At 38.9% G+C, this 20,280-nt stretch overlaps 2 protein-coding genes across 7 annotated transcripts in view; one reads left to right on the forward strand and one right to left on the reverse strand.

Moving 5' to 3' along the window:
• Positions 1-6,412, forward strand: part of NT5E (5'-nucleotidase ecto) — a 45,514-nt gene extending 39,102 nt beyond the window's left edge. The window contains exons 7-9 of the mRNA XM_002923172.4: positions 320-469; positions 1,934-2,134; positions 5,103-6,412. Of these exons, the coding sequence (XP_002923218.3) occupies positions 320-469; positions 1,934-2,134; positions 5,103-5,266 (515 nt within the window). The 3' untranslated portion in view covers positions 5,267-6,412. The remainder of the gene's footprint in view (positions 1-319; positions 470-1,933; positions 2,135-5,102) is intronic.
• A 6,352-nt stretch (positions 6,413-12,764) lies between these two features.
• Positions 12,765-20,280, reverse strand: part of SNX14 (sorting nexin 14) — a 78,576-nt gene continuing 71,060 nt past the window's right edge. For all 6 annotated transcript variants that reach the window (XM_034648233.1, XM_034648231.1, XM_034648232.1 and 3 more), the window contains 6 exons: positions 19,072-19,195; positions 18,426-18,590; positions 18,183-18,278; positions 14,927-15,018; positions 13,583-13,639; positions 12,765-12,973 (listed from right to left, as the gene is read on the reverse strand). In XM_034648233.1, the coding sequence (XP_034504124.1) occupies positions 12,935-12,973; positions 13,583-13,639; positions 14,927-15,018; positions 18,183-18,278; positions 18,426-18,590; positions 19,072-19,195 (573 nt within the window). In that variant the 3' untranslated portion in view covers positions 12,765-12,934. The remainder of the gene's footprint in view (positions 12,974-13,582; positions 13,640-14,926; positions 15,019-18,182; positions 18,279-18,425; positions 18,591-19,071; positions 19,196-20,280) is intronic.

Consider the following 20,280-nt stretch of genomic DNA (forward strand, 5'->3'; position numbering starts at 1 on the left):
TGACATGGGGCTCGATCCCAGAACACTGGGATCACGCCCTGAGCCGAAGGCAGACGCTCAACCGCTGTGCCACCCAGGCGCCCCTGGAGCCATTTCTAAGCTCCTGCCATCTTGCCCAGTGGAAGAGAGCATGGCCAGAGGCCTCCTGAATCCATTCCCTCCCTAAGTGTCAGGAACACTTGCACCGCTGATGCTGTCCTAATAGCGTTCCCAGAGCCTCATGTCTCCCTCATCTCCACCAAAGCTAAAGGAAACCAGTCTTGGGGCAAGCTTATTCTCACGCTGTTTTTCTTCTTGTCTCATCTGCAACTACCCTCAGGCACAATTACCTGGGAGAACCTGGCTGCTGTGTTGCCCTTTGGGGGAACCTTTGACCTGATCCAATTAAAAGGCTCCACGCTGAAGAAGGCCTTTGAGCACAGTGTGTACCGCTATGGCCAGTCTACTGGAGAGTTCCTGCAGGTGGGCGGTAAGTCACCCTTCAACGTGAGATGGGATTTCCTGCTGCTTGCCTTAGTTCCCCACGTACCAGGACCTCCATGGCCATTTGTTTAGGTCTTCCTCCACCCAACACCAATGCATAGTCTTTCAATGGCCATCGACTCCCAGACCACTGAGATTAGGTCAGGGTCAAAGCCCCAAGGCCCTGGTAGTGAGCAGTATTTGCTACATCTGATTTGGACATCAGATGGACCCTCTACAGGAACTGGCCCTCCAAATTCTAAGCAGGTCAGCTGCCTTGAGGTCTAGTTTCTATTAAAATCTAAGTTGTTTAACTAATGAAGCGTCGAACTTTACATCGGAATCCGGGGATGTACTGTATGGTGACTAACATAATATAATAAAAAATCATTAAAAAAATTTAAAAAAAATAAAATAAAATCTAAGTTGTTTAGACATTCAGTATTCTTTGCTTAAAACAAAAAGCAAAAACAAAAAAACAGCCCTTCTTTGTTCTCTTCATAATTGCCTGGAACCATGCAGCGGCTCAAAGGAATGCAGTGTCCAGCTTTAACAAGGATGATTTCTGGGAGGGGCAGCCACACATAGACACATTGGGACACCTGGTTCTGGTTCCTCTGTGACCTGGGACAGGTCTTCAGCCTCTCTGAATGCAGTGAGAAAACCTGCCCTACTCAGCTGATCACAGATCACAGTGAAAATGGAATGAAAATAAATGCTTCCCAGATTGACAAGGACTTCTGAAACATTTTTGTCCCGAATGATTTCCACAGTTCGATGAGTTAATCTTTAAAATACTAATAACTTTATTAACTTTGACTCTGACACCATATGTTGGGTTTTTTTTTTTTTGTTTTTTACTGTGGATGGTAGGTGATTGCTTGGTCTCGTCCTCCCTCTGTAGAACCCCCCCCACTCTTGGGACTGAGGGGCTGCAGATGGTGGAGGAGCCCCACCTGCTGCCTATGGGGTAACCCAAACAGTCTGCATTTTTCCAGAAGAGAGTTGGGGGGGACAGCATGGTTTTGATGCTCCAGCACAGTGCTGGGTAAGTTACCTGTTTTGTGAAAGTCATCCAAGCCCAAATTATTACCATTTAGGAGTCTTCAAAATTCTAACACATGTTCTGCACCTCTCATCTATTTCTCATTTTCCAAAGCAATTGCACAAGTTGCTGACCAATTCATTTCAAATTTTAAAAAGATGTGATTTCTCCCTGCATTGCTACTGCTGGCCCATTCTGAGCCAGAGCCAATTTTCCTCCTGGTGGTTCTCAGACCTCCCAGGACTTGAGAATAATCGTAACCAAATGCTGCAGTGTCAACTCCCCTGCTGAAACATCACTCAAGCTCACACTCCATGAAAACCCAGCTCAGGGCCCCAGTTGCAGATTTTGGCCAAAATCTGTGTCTTAGAAATCTTTCTTAAATCTCTTGGATCCAGTGAAAACACAGACTCGTTTCTGTTCTAGGAATTAAAGTGGTGTATGATCTTTCCCGAAAACCTGGGGACAGAGTAGTCAAATTAGATGTTCTTTGTACGCAATGTCGAGTGCCCAGTTACGAGCCTCTCCAAATGGATAAGACATATAAGGTAGTCCTCCCAAGCTTCCTCGCCAACGGTGGAGATGGATTCCGGATGATAAAAGATGAAGCATTAAGACACGACTCTGGTAAGCACAAGTGTCTCTCCCTCCCCCTACTCCGAAAGTACTCACGAACAACAGTACTGGTCCAGAGGGGGGAGCTACTCATGATGCCAGGACTGCAAAGCCAGAACCAGATCCCGCCCCGTGTTGCCAGCTCGTCCCAGCTTTGTTGGAAAACAGCAGCACAGCACTGGGGAAGATGTGCCCTGCCCCCTCCCCAGCACACAGACCCACCCGTCCAAGCCCAAAATGTTTTAAAACTCTTTTAAGCACATATAAACAGCTATTCAAATTGTGAAATATGAGTTTTGCACTTACAGAAAAACCTCATCTCTAGAACTTTAGATTGGATCTGGGAAATCCTATAAACTTTCTTGAAGTATTTAGTGTGAATAGGTGAGGTAGGAGTGGATGGGGTGTGCTCCCCTCCCCCTTTTCAGCACAGTGGGTTGGTGGAGCAAATTATAAGAACCACCATACTTGACTTCAGTCAACATTTTTGGCAGCATTTAGGATCATTTTACCCCAGCCTCACTTTTAAAAATCAGTTCTGAGAACCACTTCATGTAGAAGTCCACTGATGGGAGATAACCTGGGAGATCTGAGTCCCACAAAGGCCCTCAGGATGCCACCAGCACAGGGCTTTTAAGATAATTTTTTAAAAAGAACCACTTCACACGCATAAAGTCCACTGGTAGAATATAGTACCCTTCCTCTTCTCCAGGGCAGAGGCCAGTGTGCTTACAAGACACATGCAAAGCTTCTCTTCGTTTCCAGGAAGGAGCTCAGCTAGGTTCCTCGTCTGCTCTACTGTGGTGGGCCTGCTATTTTAAGTGCTTGCTCCAAAGAGGGTAGAGAGCAGAGCCGGGGCAAAGGAGGCAGCCCTTCCTGCCAGGAAAGGCACTGGCTACTTCTGTCCATTCCATGATAGAAGATAGAAGGGCAGGATTGAAAATGTGTCCTCTTGAGTCCCACATGAGACAGAGGCTGGTGGCTGTGCATTACCCGAGCCCAGACCTGTAGGTGTTGGAGAGGAGGAGCTCACATAGAAGGCTGAGGAAGCCTTGGCCCTAAGCGTTCTCAACCTTAGCTATACATCAGAATCACTTGGGGAGCATTTTAAACTAAATACCAATACCTTGGCCCCAACTTTTAAGACATTCTCATTTAACTGGGTTGGAGTAAAAGTCTCTTCCAGTGATTCTAATGCAGGAGTGAGAAGCACAGCACAGAGTTTTTAAATATTAGTGATAAATATTTTTATTGAGGTTAACTGACATATAACATTGTATTAGTTTCAGATGTACAACATGATGATGCAATATATGTATATATTGTGAAAGGGTCATCACAATGTCTAGTTAACACCAGACAGTTATAAAAAACTTTTTCTTGTGATGGGGACTTTTAAGATCTGCTTTCATAGCAACTTTCAAATATGGAGTACAGTATCTAGTTACTATGCTGCACATTACATCCCTGTGACTTACTTGTACTGGAACCATGGACTTTTGATCCCCTTCACCCGCTCTGCCCATCCCCCCCCCACTTCTGGCAACCACCAGTCTGTTCTCTATATCTACAAGCTTGGTTTTGTTGCTATTGCTTAATTCCACATATAAGTGAGATCCTGTGGTATTGTCTTTCTCTGACTTATTTCACTTAGCATAATGCCCTCAAGGTCCATCCATGTTATTGCAAAAGACAAGATTTCATTTTTTTAATGGATGAATAGTATCCCATTGTGCATACATACGTGTGTGTATCACATTTTATCCATTCATCCACCAGTGGACACTTTTTTTCCACATCTTGGCTATTGTAAATAATGCTGCAGTGAACATGGGGGTGCATATTTCTTCTTGAATTGGTGTTTTTATTTGAAATACTCAGAAGTGGAATTGCTGGATCATACAGTGGTCCTGTTTTTGATTTTTGTTTCCCACAGTGGCTGCACCAGTTCCACTCCCACCAACAGCACACCAGGGTTCCTTTCTCCACATCCCTTTCAACACTTGTTATCTCTTGTCTTTTTTGATAATAGCCATTCTAACCGGTGTGGTATCGTAGTTTTGGTTTCCATTTCTCTGATGAGTGATCTTGAGCATCTTTTCATGTTGTCTGTTGGCTGTCCGTATGTCTTCTTTGGAAAAACGTCTATTCAGATCCTCTGCCCATTTTTTATTTTATTTTATTTATTTGACAGAGATAGAGACAGCCAGCGAGAGAGGGAACACAAGCAGGGGGAGTGGGAGAGGAAGAAGCAGGCTCCCAGCGGAGGAGCCTGATGTGGGGCTCGATCCCAGAACGCCGGGATCACGCCCTGAGCCGAAGGCAGACGCTTAACCGCTGTGCCACCCAGGCGCCCCCCTCTGCCCATTTTTTAATCAGATTTTTGTTGTTTTTGTTTTGAGTTGTAGGAGTTCTTTGTGTATTTTGGGTATTAACCCATCAGCAGATATAGGATTTGTCAAGTGGCATAATTAAAACAAAATTTTTGTCAGGTCCCTACGTGTTTGTTGTAGTTATGGCAATTGGTATTTTTTTAATCAGGTCTCCTCTCTTTTGGAAATGAAGTCTCCACTGTCTGTCAATTATGTGAAAATGATTTCTGACCAGGGAAGCAGAAGGAAGCCACTTTTACGTCTCAACTAATTGTTTTCGACCAGTTGCCTAATGCCCTTTTTTTGGAGTGGTTCAAAAGCAATAATGTCAACAACCGTTTCCTTGAATCATCTCAGAGTTGACTGCGTTACCTAATTTTCTAGCAGAGAACAATGGGCACATTTGACATCTGGGACATGAAACAGCAATCAAATTCTTTTACCTTTGATTACCACTCTTCTTGTCTTTTGTGATATTTTATCCCTGCTTATGAAAGAAGTATCTCTCCTCTTATAATTATAGAGGACTTTAGAGAAATACATTGGTTTTCTCACTTCTTACTCTTGACACTTACTCTGTAATTAAAATAATGTACATATTTTTCTAGGTGACCAAGATATCAATGTGGTTTCTGGATACATCTTAAAAATGAAAGTAATTTATCCAGCGGTTGAAGGTCGGATCAAGTTTTCTTCAGGAAGTCATTGTCATGGAAGCTTTTCTCTAATATTTCTTTCGTTTTTGGCAGTGATCATTGTTTTATACCAATAGCCAAATATTATTCTTCCAAGTAATGTGTGGAACTGCATTTTTTTCCAAGTGAGATTCAAGTCTGCCTTTTAGGAAGTGGCTTGGTGATGGCACAGACCATCTTTGCAGGCCACTAGAAGCTGAGCTTAGAGGATTGTTAAATGAAGACACTGACATCATCACACAGGATCAGCAAGTTAATGAATACACAGGAAAAAAATGAAAATGAGCCCTTTGACAGGAAGGGCAACCCTCTTTAGTTTTCATATGCAAATTTTAATAAAATTTTATTAACAATTTTAAACCACAGAAATCATTTTTCTCCTTTATATCCATTTTAATCCACCAAACAACTATGTTTACATTTTATCATTTTTGATTTACAAGGAGTTGTAATTTACAGGGGAGTTCCATTTTAAGCACATTATCTTATCTGATGCCTGTAACTTTGGTGGGCAAGGCAGGTATTGTTTTTTCCCATTTGACAGATGTTAAGGCCACGCAGCTCAAAGTGACACATCTAAGACCTACACCCAGGTTTTCTGACGTCAAGTGCAGCACTCTTTCAACTACATCCAGTTGCTGTTCGGAATGGTACTTAGTGGCTTTCTCTCTTCAGAACTATCAACAGCATCAAGCGCCTGGATGATAAGTGTCTGCTTTATTTCATGTCTCTATTTTTTCCTTTTTAGATCCTGTTGTTATAGTGAGTTTAATGGACTAACACAGGGTAGCATTCTCTCTTGTACAACCCATGTGCCTTTATGAGTCAGGGAACAAACAGTGCAGCAAATGATGGGAAAGGCAAAAAATAGTCCAGGATCAGGGAGAAAGGGAAGGGAAGAACAGGACACGCAGGATGTATTTACATTACAGAAGAAAAAGAGCTAAAGGGCATTTAGATTTGTTAAAGAGATATTTGTTAAGAACTAGCAGCATAGCGCCTGACATGTGGTATGAGCTGTTAATAATTTTATGGGATTCCATCAATCTGCCTCTGTGCTCTTTCCTTCCTTCTTTCCAATGTAAAGCTATCATTAAAGAACCTTCTAAGACAAGGTGTAATTCTAAACCTGCACCTGTCCCTCCCCAGCAAGATGCCAGCCCTGTACTTACTCTAGTCACACTACACACACATACACACACACACACACACACACACACACACTCTCTCTCTCTCTCTCTCTCTCTCTCCACCCCCCCCGCACTTCCACCCCAGTTAAGGAAAATCCAGAGGGAAGACGAGACAAGGATTGATTTTTAAAAGCGATATTACACAAGGATCATTCTCAAATATATATGAGAACTCCTGCCTGGGAGTGCATCCCTCTGAGCGGAACCTCAAGAAACACCCAGACTGATGAAATGATTTACACCCAGAAGAACAAATACTTGCCTAAGGTGGTCATGAGGCCATGCGAGCCTGCTCAGCATTGCATAAATGATTCAACGAGAAATGGGAGCCTTCACCTTAAAAAATGGTGAGCAAATAGCAGATGTTTGGAGAAGCGGTGCTTGTTGCTTAATGTTTAAAAATATGAAGTACACTTGATACAAAAATACACTTTTAAACACTGTAACATCTTTAAAAAGGCTACGGCAGTAAAGTAATGCCCTCAGTTTTATGCATCTACAGATTAGCTATAAATGTCAGTAAGATTATAGGAGGAAAATTCGAGAAAGGTGCATTTGGAGTACATTTTTTAAGCTTGGTCAATAAAACAGAACAAATACTACTGGAGCACAAATTTTTAAAGAACATTTTTGTAAGTTTTCTAAATATATGTGCATGTATTGTGCAGTGGTTTAAGAAATGACCTCAGACACTTTGCAACTGAAGATTCAATTGTGCAATAAAACTGAAGATATGCTCCTTGTCTTTGGTAGTTTTATTTCTTCTCTCGAGCAAACACTATAATCTGAGATGATATGACTGAAGCAAAACTTTGACAGCTTATCACCGGTATCATTTCCCTGGACCGTAAGTCCCTTGCCATTTGAGAACCCTCCCTATCCTCTTTCTCAACCAAAACATGAGAAGAAAAATGAACGCAGTAAATATGTTAAGTAATACCACGATATTTTCTGGCTTCATGTACAGAATCTGATGTAGAAACTGTTTTGAGGCCTGTTGTTTACTAAAAATAAAAACGATCAAGCTAGACAATGTTGGGGATTTAATTTATCTGAACTGGCTGTACATCTAAGAATCTTCAAGCGTACTGATAACACAGTAAACCAACTGTCACACATTGATCAGATGAGTACATTAAATTCACTTGGTGGCAGAGCTGCCTTCAGCAGTTTGCAGCAAAGAGTAAGCTGTGTTTCTTAGGAGAGAGTTGAGGCTGCCAACAGTTGTCCGTTATAAAAAGTTGCTCCCTAAGGACTAAGCAGTCCCATGGATATGTGGCTAGGCTTGTCAAAACTAGCAAAGGTTCCTGATTAGTTACCTGGGACTGCTGTAATAAACTGACACAATCTGGAAGGCTTAAACAACAGAAATTTATTGTCTCACCATTCTGGAGGCTAGAAGTCTGAGATCAAGTCTGCAGGGTTGTTTCCTTCTGAAAACTGGTGAAGAATCTATTCCAAGCCTCTCCCCCAGCTTCTGATGGCCTCAGGCATTCCTTGCCTTATAGCTGGTATTTTCTCCATGTTTTTACATCCCTTTCCTTCAGTATGTCTGCCTCTGTGCCTCCCCCTCATTTTTTCCTAGGATTTACTTATTTTATCTGGGAGAGAGAGAGAGAGAGAGGAAGACAGAATCTCAAGCAGACTCCCTGATGAGTGCAGAGCCTGACACAGGGCTCAATCTCATGACTCTGAGATCATGACCAGAGCTGAAACTAAGAGTTGGATACTTAACCGACTGTACCTCCCAGGTGCCCCTCTATGTCCACTTTTATTAGGACAAAGTCATACTGGATTAGGCCCACTGAAATGACTTCATTTTAGTCACCTGCAAAAACAGTATTTCCAAATAAGGTCACATTCACAGATACTGGGATTAGACTGAAGCCCCACTATCTTTTCAGGGGACACAGTTCATCCCTTTAATAGTCTCCTGGCACGAAACACAGAATCAGCTGGGGCAAGCTGCAGCCACCAGCAGCTTCTGTGACTTACACATTTTGCAAATGAAAGATTATAATGAATGCTATTTTTGTACTAGTAAAATGGGGCGTACTTTAGAAGTTGGTTTGGCTCAAGTACAGCAAATCAAAAGGCACCAGTTTTCTTACCTGATGCAGCCAAAAGGAGGTGTTTTACCCAAAAAACAAAAAATATAGTGAAGAAATGGGCAGAAGACACGAACAGACATTTCTCCAAAGACATACAAATGGCCAAAAGACACATCAAAAAAAAAATCCTCAACATCAGTGGGCATCAGGGAAATACAAATCAAAACCACAATGAGATACCACCTCACACTGGTCAGAATGGCTAAAATTAACAACTCAGGAAACAACAGGTGTTGGTGAGGGTGTGGAGAAAGCGGAGCCCTCTTACACTGTTGGTGGGAATGCCAACTGGTGCAGCCACTCTGGAAGACAGTACAGAGGTTCCTCAGAAAGTTAAAAATAGGGGCGCCTGGGTGGCACAGCAGTTAAGCGTCTGCCTTCGGTTCAGGGCGTGATCCCGGCGTTATGGGATCGAGCCCCACATCAGGCTCCACCGCTATGAGCCTGCTTCTTCCTCTCCCGCTCCCCCTGCTTGTGTTCCCTCTCTCGCTGGCTGTCTCTATCTCTGTTGAATAAATAAAATCTTAAAAAAAAAAAAAAAGTTAAAAATAGAGCTACCCTACGACCCAGAAATTGCACTACTAGGGATTTATCCAAAGGATACAAACATAGTGATTCGAAGGGGCACCAGCACCCCAATGTTTATAGCACCAATGTCCACAATAGTCCACAATAGCCAAACTATAGAAAGTGCCCAGATGTCCATCGACTGATGAATGGATAAAGAAGATGTGGTATATATATGTGTGTGCATACACACACACACACACACACACACACACACACAATGGAATACTACTCAGCCATCAAAAAGAATGAAATCTTGCCATTTGCAATAACATGGATGGAACTAGAAGTATTATGCTAAGCAAAATAAGTCAGTCAGAGAAAGGCAAATTACCATATGATTTCACTCATATGTGGAATTTAAGAAACAAAACAGATGAACACAGTGGAAGGGAAGGAAAAATAAGACAAAATCAGAGAGGGAGATAAACCATAAGAGACTCTTAACTATACAAAGCAAACAGAGTTGCTAGAGGGGAGGTGGGTAAGGGGATGGGGTAACTGGAGGATGGACATTAAGGAGGGCTCTTGATGTAATGAGCGCTGGGTGTTGTATGCAACTGATGAATCACTAAATTCTACCTCTGAAACTAATAATACACTATACGTTAATTAAATTGAATTTAAATTAAAAAAAAAAGATAGTTGCCTTTCTCCAAAGATTCAATTCCCCCGTTCCCTAATATGAAGGTAATATGAAGATAATTATAACTTTTCTAACAGTATTCCTTTTTCTCCTCTCTTTTGTTCTCTTCTATCAGGGATTAGCAAACTACGGCCTGAGGGCCAAATCCTTCCTGCCACTGCTTTAAGTAAAAAGGGTGTCATTGAAATACACATCCATTATCTGGAGTGTTTGATAGAAAAAAACCATAAATATGAAATTAACAAAAAAAAGTGAAAAAAACTATTTTTCCCTGGAGCTTATAGGCCTCAGGTTAAAGATTTCTCCTCTATGTATCCAGCGCTGTCAAAGAATTACTGGATACATTACAGAAAGCATAGTTGAAATGGAATATAGTGAACTGGCAAGACCTATTCATTTGTTCATTCATTTAGTCAACTATTATGCTAATGTTGACTATATGAAATTATAACTTGTGTATATATCATTACACAGTCTGCTAAGAACCATAGCAAATTAGACTTCTATTCATATTTCTATTGTAAAATCAAATGGTTTTTATTTTTAGTAAGTCAATAAATGATAATTTAAGTGCTTGCTTACAATCATTTCTCAGAATCTTCTGATATCTATAATTATACATAAAACACAATTTTATAATGTCCTTTTAAATCTGAAAACATCTTTCCATCTATTTAATTTCATTTTATCCCCTCAACCAGAAACACTGATAGTTGTTTCTATAAACACATTTCAAAATGAGAAGCTCATGTACTAGAGGACACACATAAAGATGGATAGAAAGTAATGTACAAAGTAAAATTTTTTTTTTTAAAGATTTTATTTATTTATGTGACAGAGAGAGACAGCCAGCGAGAGAAGGAACAGAGCAGGGGAGTGGGAGAGGAAGAAGCAGGCTCCCAGCGGAGGAGCCCGATGTGGGACTCGATCCCGGAACGCCGGGATCACGCCCTGAGCGGAAGGCAGACGCTTAACGGCTGCGCTACCCAGGAGCCCCCAAAGTAAAATATTTGAAATGACTGGGGAACATACTTTTTAAAAAGGATCCAAAAAGTGCCTACTTTTGGAAATAAAAGCTGCTTTTATGGGGCAACACTGAGAAGCACATGACTGAAGATGAGAGACAACCTAAATTTGAATTGTAACTTCAGTATCCTTACCTATAATATAGAAATAATATCATCTCACAATTACTGTGATGGATGAGAAAATGTGATAGTGTATATAAAATGCCTGGCTGACAGAGACTGCAACTAGTTCCTTTTATAATGTGAATGATTACTTTTGTATGTGTAGATTTTTATACATCACATTTTCTTTAAATAGAGCTCACCCACTGCTATTAATTGAATTGTATCCTCCTAAAATTCTTATGTTGGGGGCGCAGGGGTGGCTCAGGCAGTTAAGCATCTGCTTTCAGCTCAGGTCATGATCCTGGAGTCCTGGGCCTGAGTCCCATGTTGGGCGCTCTGCTCCTCCGGGAGCCTGCTTCTCCCTCTCCCTCTCTCCCCGCTTGTGCTCTCTCTCTCAAATAAATAAATAAAATCTTAAAAAAAAAAATTCTTGTGTTGAAGCCCAAAACTGCTTTAACACAAAATTTCTCCATATTTGGAGATGGAGCCTTTAGGAGGTAATTAAGGTTCAGTGAGGTTGTAAGAGTGGAACCCTAATCCAATAGGATTGGTGGCCTCCTAAGAAGGAGGAGAGAGAGCGATCTCTTTCTCTCTTCCCACACACCTACACAAAGAGGTCAGGGGCACATGTGAGAAGGTGGCCAACTGCAAACCAAAAGAAGAGGCCTCAGAATGAAACCTACCTTGTCAGCACCTCATCTTGGACTTCTAGCCTCCAGAACTGTGAGAAATAAATTTGTTGTTTAAGCCACCCAGTCTGTGGTATTTTGTTATGGCAGCCCAGGCAATGATGCACTCCTGACGCACAAGATTTTTCTCATCTAAATAAAGAAAATATTACAATTTATAGAAGAGTAGGTAAGAATGGCATAAAAGGGGCTGTAAATATTTTATTTTTCCAGTTTGCCATGACATTTTAAATAACAGTATTTAAAATGCTACGGATTTAAGTGTGAAGAGTTAACCTGATTAATCTTCCACCTGTCCCTGAGAAATTAGTAAATGTTTAAAGCTTGGTTATTAAAGTACCGATTCACAAGAAACTCATATATATTCTAGAATTTTCAAGCAATGAAAATATAATAAAACTGACAAAACCTTTTCAAAAATTACAATACCTAATAACCATTTTTTAAAACCTTGGGGAAAAAATAAGTGATAGAATTAAATAGGTTAGATTTCCAAATTATATTTAGTTTCATATTACCCAGCTGGGTATCTGATACAGAGCTGAAACTCAGTAAGTGTACTCTGAATGAGTGTTACAACCCATTAGCAAATACAAAACTCTCAATCTTGAAAGACAAATTTGTTTCAAGGAGAAAAGTAAAGCGTGGGAGAGAACTATGAGTTTCTGAACACTAACTCTAATATTTTAAATTAACTTTCCTCAAGAAATACAATTAATTCCGTATTTTCCTTTTGGAGAGACAACAGACATAAACCAAAAATCTACTTGACTAAATTGTTTACTTAAGATTTTGGAATATAGCTACTACATTCATTCAGTGAAATGTAGTTGCAATGCCACAATCACAAGTATCTGTAAGTGGCCAGTTTTCACACCTAAAAAGGGCTATAACCTGTCAATCCAGGAAGAGTAAGAAGTCCTCTGCTGCTTATGAAAACTCATAAAGAATGTCTTCTCTGTAGACATGTAGTTAACTAATAGAAAACAGGAGTAAAAAGAAAAAAATCTACTAAAATGTATTAACTCTAAATAAGAAAGCAAATCAGATCTTATTCCTGTTTCTTCATACTAAACATAATTATTTTCAAAGTGATACAATACAAAGATTATTGGTTTTATCTGTTTGCCCTAAGAGGATTATGAATTATCTCTTTAGAAAGGGTAATAACAAATGACAGATGTTCTAATAAAATTAGGATAACAGGTAAAAAAATGAAAGACTATGAAACCCAATCACTTGTGACCACTACTAAGTTTGTGTTAGTCTTTATTAAAACAAAAAAAATCAAAATTTCAGACATTGGATTACATGATATATACAAGAATATACAAAAGTAAAAGAAAGAAAATACTACACTAGCACAGCAGAAATTTGTTATCTGGTTATTCTTTCCCAAATCCAAATGTTTACATCCAGGACGTCACAGAGGTAACTTCTTTTTGTACCTAAAGTAAAAATAAACCTACTTAATAGAAGACAATAATAAAACAGGGTTCATTTGTGAAGTGCCTAACAATTAATTCCATTGTATAAAAAATTCTAACCTAAGATATATATATATATATATATATATATATATATATATCTATATCTCCTCCAGACTCAATACAATAATAATATTATTACCATTCTCCAATTCCAATTCATTTTGTACTTTTGGCTTCACATAAGTTCAACTGCCCCAAACCACTCAAATCTAACTTCTATAGCATTCAGTGTTACAGACAGAGGACAGCCTGAAGAGCCTGGCCCTTCTAGTGCTAGGATTTAAACTTACACCCTCCTCTGCAAAGACCCTACAGAGTATAATGTTCTTATCTGCTCACAATTAGGAAGGGACAAAGTCAAAACACAGGCTGTTCCTTCCCATCCCCAAAAACCAACTCTATGTTTCAGCATGTTGAAAAAAGAAAATATAGAGTAATTTATTAAGGTTGTTCATTTTTAAAAGGATCACAGCCACAAGGTTTTCCTTAATTTTTGAGTCCCTAATTAAAACAAATAGTAGCATACTATGAGAAACATAAAGAATAAAACTGCTGCGTCTCAGTTACCTTATTGAGCTCTGGAAATAGTTCTTGTATCACAATGTCCAATAAAACATAAGTCAGCTAAAGCACCAAAAAAAAAAATTTTTTTTAAGGCATTAGACAAAAGCCATTAAAAATGATAAAAACAAAATTCAGGACTGTGGTTACCTCTAAATGAGAAGGCAGGGAACAGAACTCAGATATACGTGTCTTCACATGGGCACATTTTATTATCATACTGCATAAATGTTAAAGACACCAACAGGACACAAAAGTTTAACTGTATTAAGATCTCAACAAAATATGTACAGACTGAACTATATATGTAATGTTAACTGGTTATTCCATGTAATCTGAATGATGGAATTCTTAATTTTTACATTTTTGCTTTATTTCATGAATTTTGTATATGTTCCAAATTTTCTACAATGAATCTATGTTTAAATCAAAACAACTCACATTATAAGGAAAAAAAAAAAGTAACTCTTAACCTCAGAGAACAACTGATGATTACCACAGGCGAATTGGGTGGGGGTATGGGTGAAATAGGTGATGGGGATTAGGGAGTGCACTTACCAGGATGAGCACTGAGTAATTTATAAAACTGTTGAACCACTATAATGCACACTCGAAACTAATACAATACTGTATGTTAACTATACTGAAACTACAATAGAAAATTTAATTTAAAAATAATCAGCAAAACCATCACACTGAATGATGAAAGATGAATGTTTTCCCAAGATCAGTTAAAAGACAAGTACATCCACTCTCACCACTTTTATTCCATAATTGTAGTGAAGATTTGGGTCATTGCCATAAAGCGGAGGAAAAGAAAAAGCACCCAGCAGGCTTTTTTAAAAAATGGGGGCGTGTGGTCTTTTGTCTGTGCCCATTGCCAGGATATATGAGGCAAAAAGAAAACCCATGGAACTCACTGCCGTGTCATTCTTTAGGGCCCTAGGCTTCTGGCTGATCAGCTACCTTTTGTCTACCTTTTAAAGGCATCTTGTATTTGTTGTTTTTGTTTTGTTTTGTTTTTTTATATAATATTTAGAGTTTCAGTCTTCACTCAGTGGGAGATATAGAAAGAAGTGCCTCTATTCCATCTCGGTCTGTACCCAAAAGTCTGGACTATTTATCTCTTATTAAAATGTTTATTTTGGAATAATTTTAGATTTTTCAGAAAAAAAAAAAATAATCAGGCAAAAACGAAACAGATAAAATACTGTTTTTTCTATCTGAACGTCTGAAGAGCACTGCCTTGATTTCACATAGTGTCACTTCACAATTCATAATATACCAGACACCGTACTGTGTGTCGTTCACAAAACCTAGCCAACACTAACCTGCTTTAATGAATTTTACCTGCTTATTGAGAACTGGCTGTTGTAAGCCATCAAATAAAAGTCTGATGCTTTCATACTTGGCTTCTTCACCAATACATTTGACTATCAGATCTAAAAGAGAAAGCCAAACGTGAAACACTTCATATTATAAAGTGACTCATCATTAACTGGACCATAAAGCAAAATCTTCACCCTGTTTCCCAGGTATTACACAAAAACTATAAATCCGCATTTCCTAAACCAGTGTTCTGCAAGGGGCTCCTGGAAAAAAGGCTTCTATAGTCAAGTTAAGAAACTCCTCCTTTTGGAGATTCACAATGCACAAAGTATACTACAAGCTCTGAGGAATGTTGCAATAAAGAAATCTACTTAAACTATTAAGTGATAAAAGACAGTTGGAAAATAATACATATTGTGTTATCCCATTCAGGTAAAACAAAATCAAACCCTAAAATTATGTGTATACATTTGTACACACGTATAGAAATGCACAGAAAGATGCGAGGATTAACACTAAACTGATTAGGGAGAAGATGACTTTTTTTTTTTTTTAAGATTTTATTTACTTATTTGACGGAGAGAGAGACAGCCAGTGAGGGAGGGAACACAAGCAGGGGGAGTGGGAGAGGGAGAAGCAGGCTCCCAGTGGAGGAGCCTGATGTGGGGCTCGATCCCAGAACCCCGGGATCACGCCCTGAGTCGAAGGCAGACGCTTAACGACTGAGCCACCCAGGCGCCCCAGGGAGAAGATGACTTCTATTTTTTACTCTATATATTTTCATAATGTTTGAATATCTTAATATCAGGAAAAAAATTTAATTTTTTAACATAGACTTTCCTCAATGAATATGACCTCTTTAATTTATTTTGTACTTTTTGCATAATTATTACTAACCATCTTACAGATCTTTTTGGGAAATGTTTAAACACTAATTTAGGATCCAAAAAGTTCTGATACATGTTTGATTGCACAGCTGTCATGTATCACTTCTATTACCAAACAGCTGGTCGTTACTAAAAAAATCGCTGAATGTTTTCCCCAAAACAGGAAAATAAAATTATTCTTAAGTAAACAAAATGCTCAAATATTTGTCCTCCCCCCCAACATAATAAAACTCTTAATGATGTTCTTGAAAAGTTCTCACCTTATGTGTGCTTCTAAGAGATAAATCTAACCCTAAGAGGCAAAGGCCAAATTCAATTTAAAATAAGCATAATCGGGGCGCCTGGGTGGCGCAGCAGTTGGGCGTCTGCCTTCGGCTCAGGGCGTGATCCCGGCCTTGTGGGATCGAGCCCCACATCAGGCTCCTCCGCTATGAGCCTGCTTCTTCCTCTCCCACTCCCCCTGCTTGTGTTCCCTCTCTCGCTGGCTGTCTCTATCTCTGTCGCATAAATAAATAAAATCTTTAAAATAAATAAATAAATTAAATTAAATTAACATAATAGATCCTGATATTTTCAAGATATGTGGCCCAATATGGATCTTTATGAATCCCCTAATTCACCAACACTACACAGAATTTCCCAATTAAGATGCATGAAGCATAATGGACAAAAATAAGTGATCCTTTCAGATCCTTCACAAGTCCCTAAGTAAAAAATGAGGGGTAGAGGACAACAGAAAGACATGCTAAGCTTACTCACTACTCCTTCCCAAAGAGAAGTCTTGAAGTAGATGTGATTCAAATCTGTGCCTCAGCAAAATAACAAATTACTACATTTGCTGGCTTTCCATGTTGTCCCTAATATCAAAACTAAGACTGCTAATAAAGCCACGAATGCTAAGGGCTGCTATTACAAAACAGGTAAGAAATTATTTCATCGGGGCACCTGGGTGGCTCAGTTGTTAAGCGTCTGCCTTCGGCTCAGAGCGTGATCCCCAGTGTTCTCGGATCGAGCCCCGCATCGAGCCCCGCATCGAGCCCCGCATCGAGCCCCGCATCGAGCCCGGATCAGGCTCCCTGCTCAGCAGGAAGCCTGCTCCTCCCTCTCCCACTCCCCCTGCTTGTGTTCCCTCTCTCGCTGGCTGTCAAATAAATAAATAAAATCTTTAAAAAAAAAAAAAAAAAATTATTTCATCATTTACCTACAGAAGACTCAGCCCAAAATAGCTTTTATTCAGTTTTATATTCAGACCAGGGATTTAACATAACCGTCTTCACACAGGGCAGCAGGACTATTCTGAGACTAATTCAATGATGAGAATTCTCTAAGATGCAGTCCAAAGGCCTCTTCAATTCTTACTTTGTATTTTCTCTCTAGGCACTTTATTCACTACACATAACTCCCATATCTGTATCATTTACCATTCGTTTCTATAATTTCAGAACCTGGATATCTAACTGCTTATTAGACATTTCCTACTGAATAATGCATAGGCACTTCACGTTCAAAATATTCTAAACTAAATATCCTCTGCTTTGACTCCTTGACATTTTTTCCTTGTATTTCCCACTCTATAAAAGGTTACCACCATTCATTTACCTTATGGCTCAAGCCTACCTCCTTTACCGAAGAAGTGACCATTCTCTTCCTCTGAGAAACTCTGTGACTTAAACATGCATCCTATCACATGTATGTTTTATCTGTATACCTGTCTTCCTGCTAGACTGAACTACTCAAGTATACTTTTTATATCCCTTGCTCTCTGCATAGTGCCTGACATGTGGAAAGTGCTCAGTAAATTTAGAATGAATTAATTCTAATCCTTTACTCATAAACACTACTGTAGTTTTTCTCATAGTATAGTGTGCAGCAGGATTCCAATTGTCCCACAAACATATCACTTTGATCAGACTGATTATAAGTTGTTCTTGAAAGAATCTGGCTACTGCATAAGTAGAAAAAGCCTGTCTTAAATTTAGTTCATAGTGCTTATATCATAAAAACCAAATTTTATTTAACTAATGAGCTAATTTTAATGAGCTAATTTTACTTGGTCTTTATAACTATTTCTAAAATGATAACTCAAAATAAAAATTAGTTTCAATAATTACTACACCTTGTGGGTTGCCTGGGTGGTTCAGCTGGTTAGGCATTAACTCTTGATTTCAGCTCAGATCATGATCTGAGGGTTGTAGGACTGAACCCCACATCAAGCTCTGCACTCCATGGGGAGTTTGCTTGAGATTCTCTCTCTCTCTCTCTTCCTCTGCCCCTCCCCCCGACTTATGTGCTTGCTCAGTCTCTCCAAATAAATACATAAAATCTTAAAAAAAAACACTATGTGATCTCAAAGAAATGCTAATCTATATTAAACTACTTAAATATTATACCTGGAATGTAATTCATCATTTCTTCAAAAGTCTGTTTTGCTCGTTTTTGCTTATCTTGGAGAGAGCGAGGTTCATTGTTTTCACAGAATACAGCATCTAAAACGAGACAAAAAGAAATATTTGCTGGAATTTTTACCTATTATACACAAAGTACCTCTTCATTGCAGAAATACTAATAAACCAATGAAAAACAAGACACAAAAGTACATAAAACATGAAACAAACACATGACAAAATACAGACCTCTGAGAAGTGTTATAAGTGAGACCAAACGGTGCTCCTGAAACAGCTGTTCTAGTTTACAATGAAGATAGTAGTCAGTATACATTTCCAGGGTGTTTTTAAACAGGATTCGAGTTCCCATTAAGAGATGATGAAGCCAGTCAGGAACTTGAAAAACAACCCGTCCTGAGAAGGATCATATAGAATATTTTGTTAAGATAAACAGATACTTCAGGGGCACCTGGGTAGCGCAGTCATTAAGCATCTGCCTTCAGCTCAGGGCGTGATCCCAGCGTTCTGGGATCGAGCCCCACATCAGGCTCTTCTGCTAGGAGCCTGCTTCTTCCTCTCCCACTCCCTGCTTGTGTTCCCTCTCTCGCTGGCTGTCTCTGTCAAATAAACAAATAAAATCTTTAAAAAAAAAAAAAAAAGATACTTCAAATATTCTCCAGGTATAAAAAAACACAAATGGTCAATATTTTATTTGTAAACAGTAGTAACTTTAATATGTTCAAGCCCAATTATATCAAATTCTTATAAAGGAAGTATCTTCAATTTAAAAAGAAGTTACAATGGGGCAATAGTGAGAGCATTAATTTGCATCACAGAAGAAATGATACATGAATGAAAAATAGGTTTTCACAGTAACCACATAGACCTTACCTACCTACATACATCAGGTAATCATAGACTCCTTCTACAGTCATCATCTCCAAAAAATAATTCTGATTTTGCTTTCTTTCTGTATTCTCAGCACGGTTTGCATTATTCTTAAACAGATCACTGAAAAGCTAAAGTAAAAATTGAAATAATAAAGAGATATATAGTTTATTACACCTGACGACAACAATCACTAAAGCCAAAATGACACAGAGCACAGGCACTTAAAACTTTTCCAATCAAAACAGAATTATCAGATAGGTTAAGCTCTGCCTTTAAAGTTTCACAATTATGCCCAAAATTGAATACATATTCCTCCCAAAAAAGTACATAAAAGTCTGCATTAATTTTAGACACAACAGAAAATTCATTATTCATGAAGAAACCCTTTGTTTTTTAATACCAAAAGGAGCAAATGAACATGTAAAGATGTATAAATATATTAATGACAGCTAATTTTAAAATGAACATGACTTACAGATTACAATTCACAATTAAAGGGTGTTTAGATGTGAATATTGAGCTTTAAACAAAATTTATTTGGACAATAACAGTCACAGCCCAGAAATGCCTAATCGGTGTGAAAAAAACAAGATGTAGAAAATTACTTATAGTAAAAAATGATGAAATGCAACTAAATCTCAGCCCTACCAACCCCCAGGAAATGCAAAAATGTCTATTACCAGGAATCAAGGAAATAAAAGTCTGATAGAAAAGATCAACAAAACCCAAAAATGAAAAGGACAAAATCTTTGGCAAGAGTGATAAAAAGAAAAAAAAGAAAAAGACACAAATAATGTTAAAAATAAAAAGGGACAGGGCGCCTGGGTGGCACAGCGGTTAAGCGTCTGCCTTCAGCTCAGGGCGTGATCCCGGCGTTATGGGATCGAGCCCCACATCAGGCTCCTCCGCTGTGAGCCTGCTTCTTCCTCTCCCACTCCCCCTGCTTGTGTTCCCTCTCTCACTGGCTGTCTCTATCTCTGTCGAATAAATAAAATCTTTAAAAAAAATAAAAATAAAAATAAAGATAAAAAGGGACATAGCTACAGATGTCAGAAAAAACAACAAGTTTAGGCCAAAAGAATTTCAGATTTAGACAGAATAAAAGATGTGTTGAAAAATATAACCTACTGGGGTGCCTGGGTGGCTCAGTTGGTTAAGCGTCTGACTCTTGATTTTGGCTCAGGTCATGATCTCACGGTTGTGAGATGGAGCC

The sequence above is a fragment of the Ailuropoda melanoleuca genome, chromosome 19 (assembly GCF_002007445.2).
Source record: "Ailuropoda melanoleuca isolate Jingjing chromosome 19, ASM200744v2, whole genome shotgun sequence".
NCBI classification, from domain to species: Eukaryota; Metazoa; Chordata; class Mammalia; order Carnivora; family Ursidae; genus Ailuropoda; species Ailuropoda melanoleuca.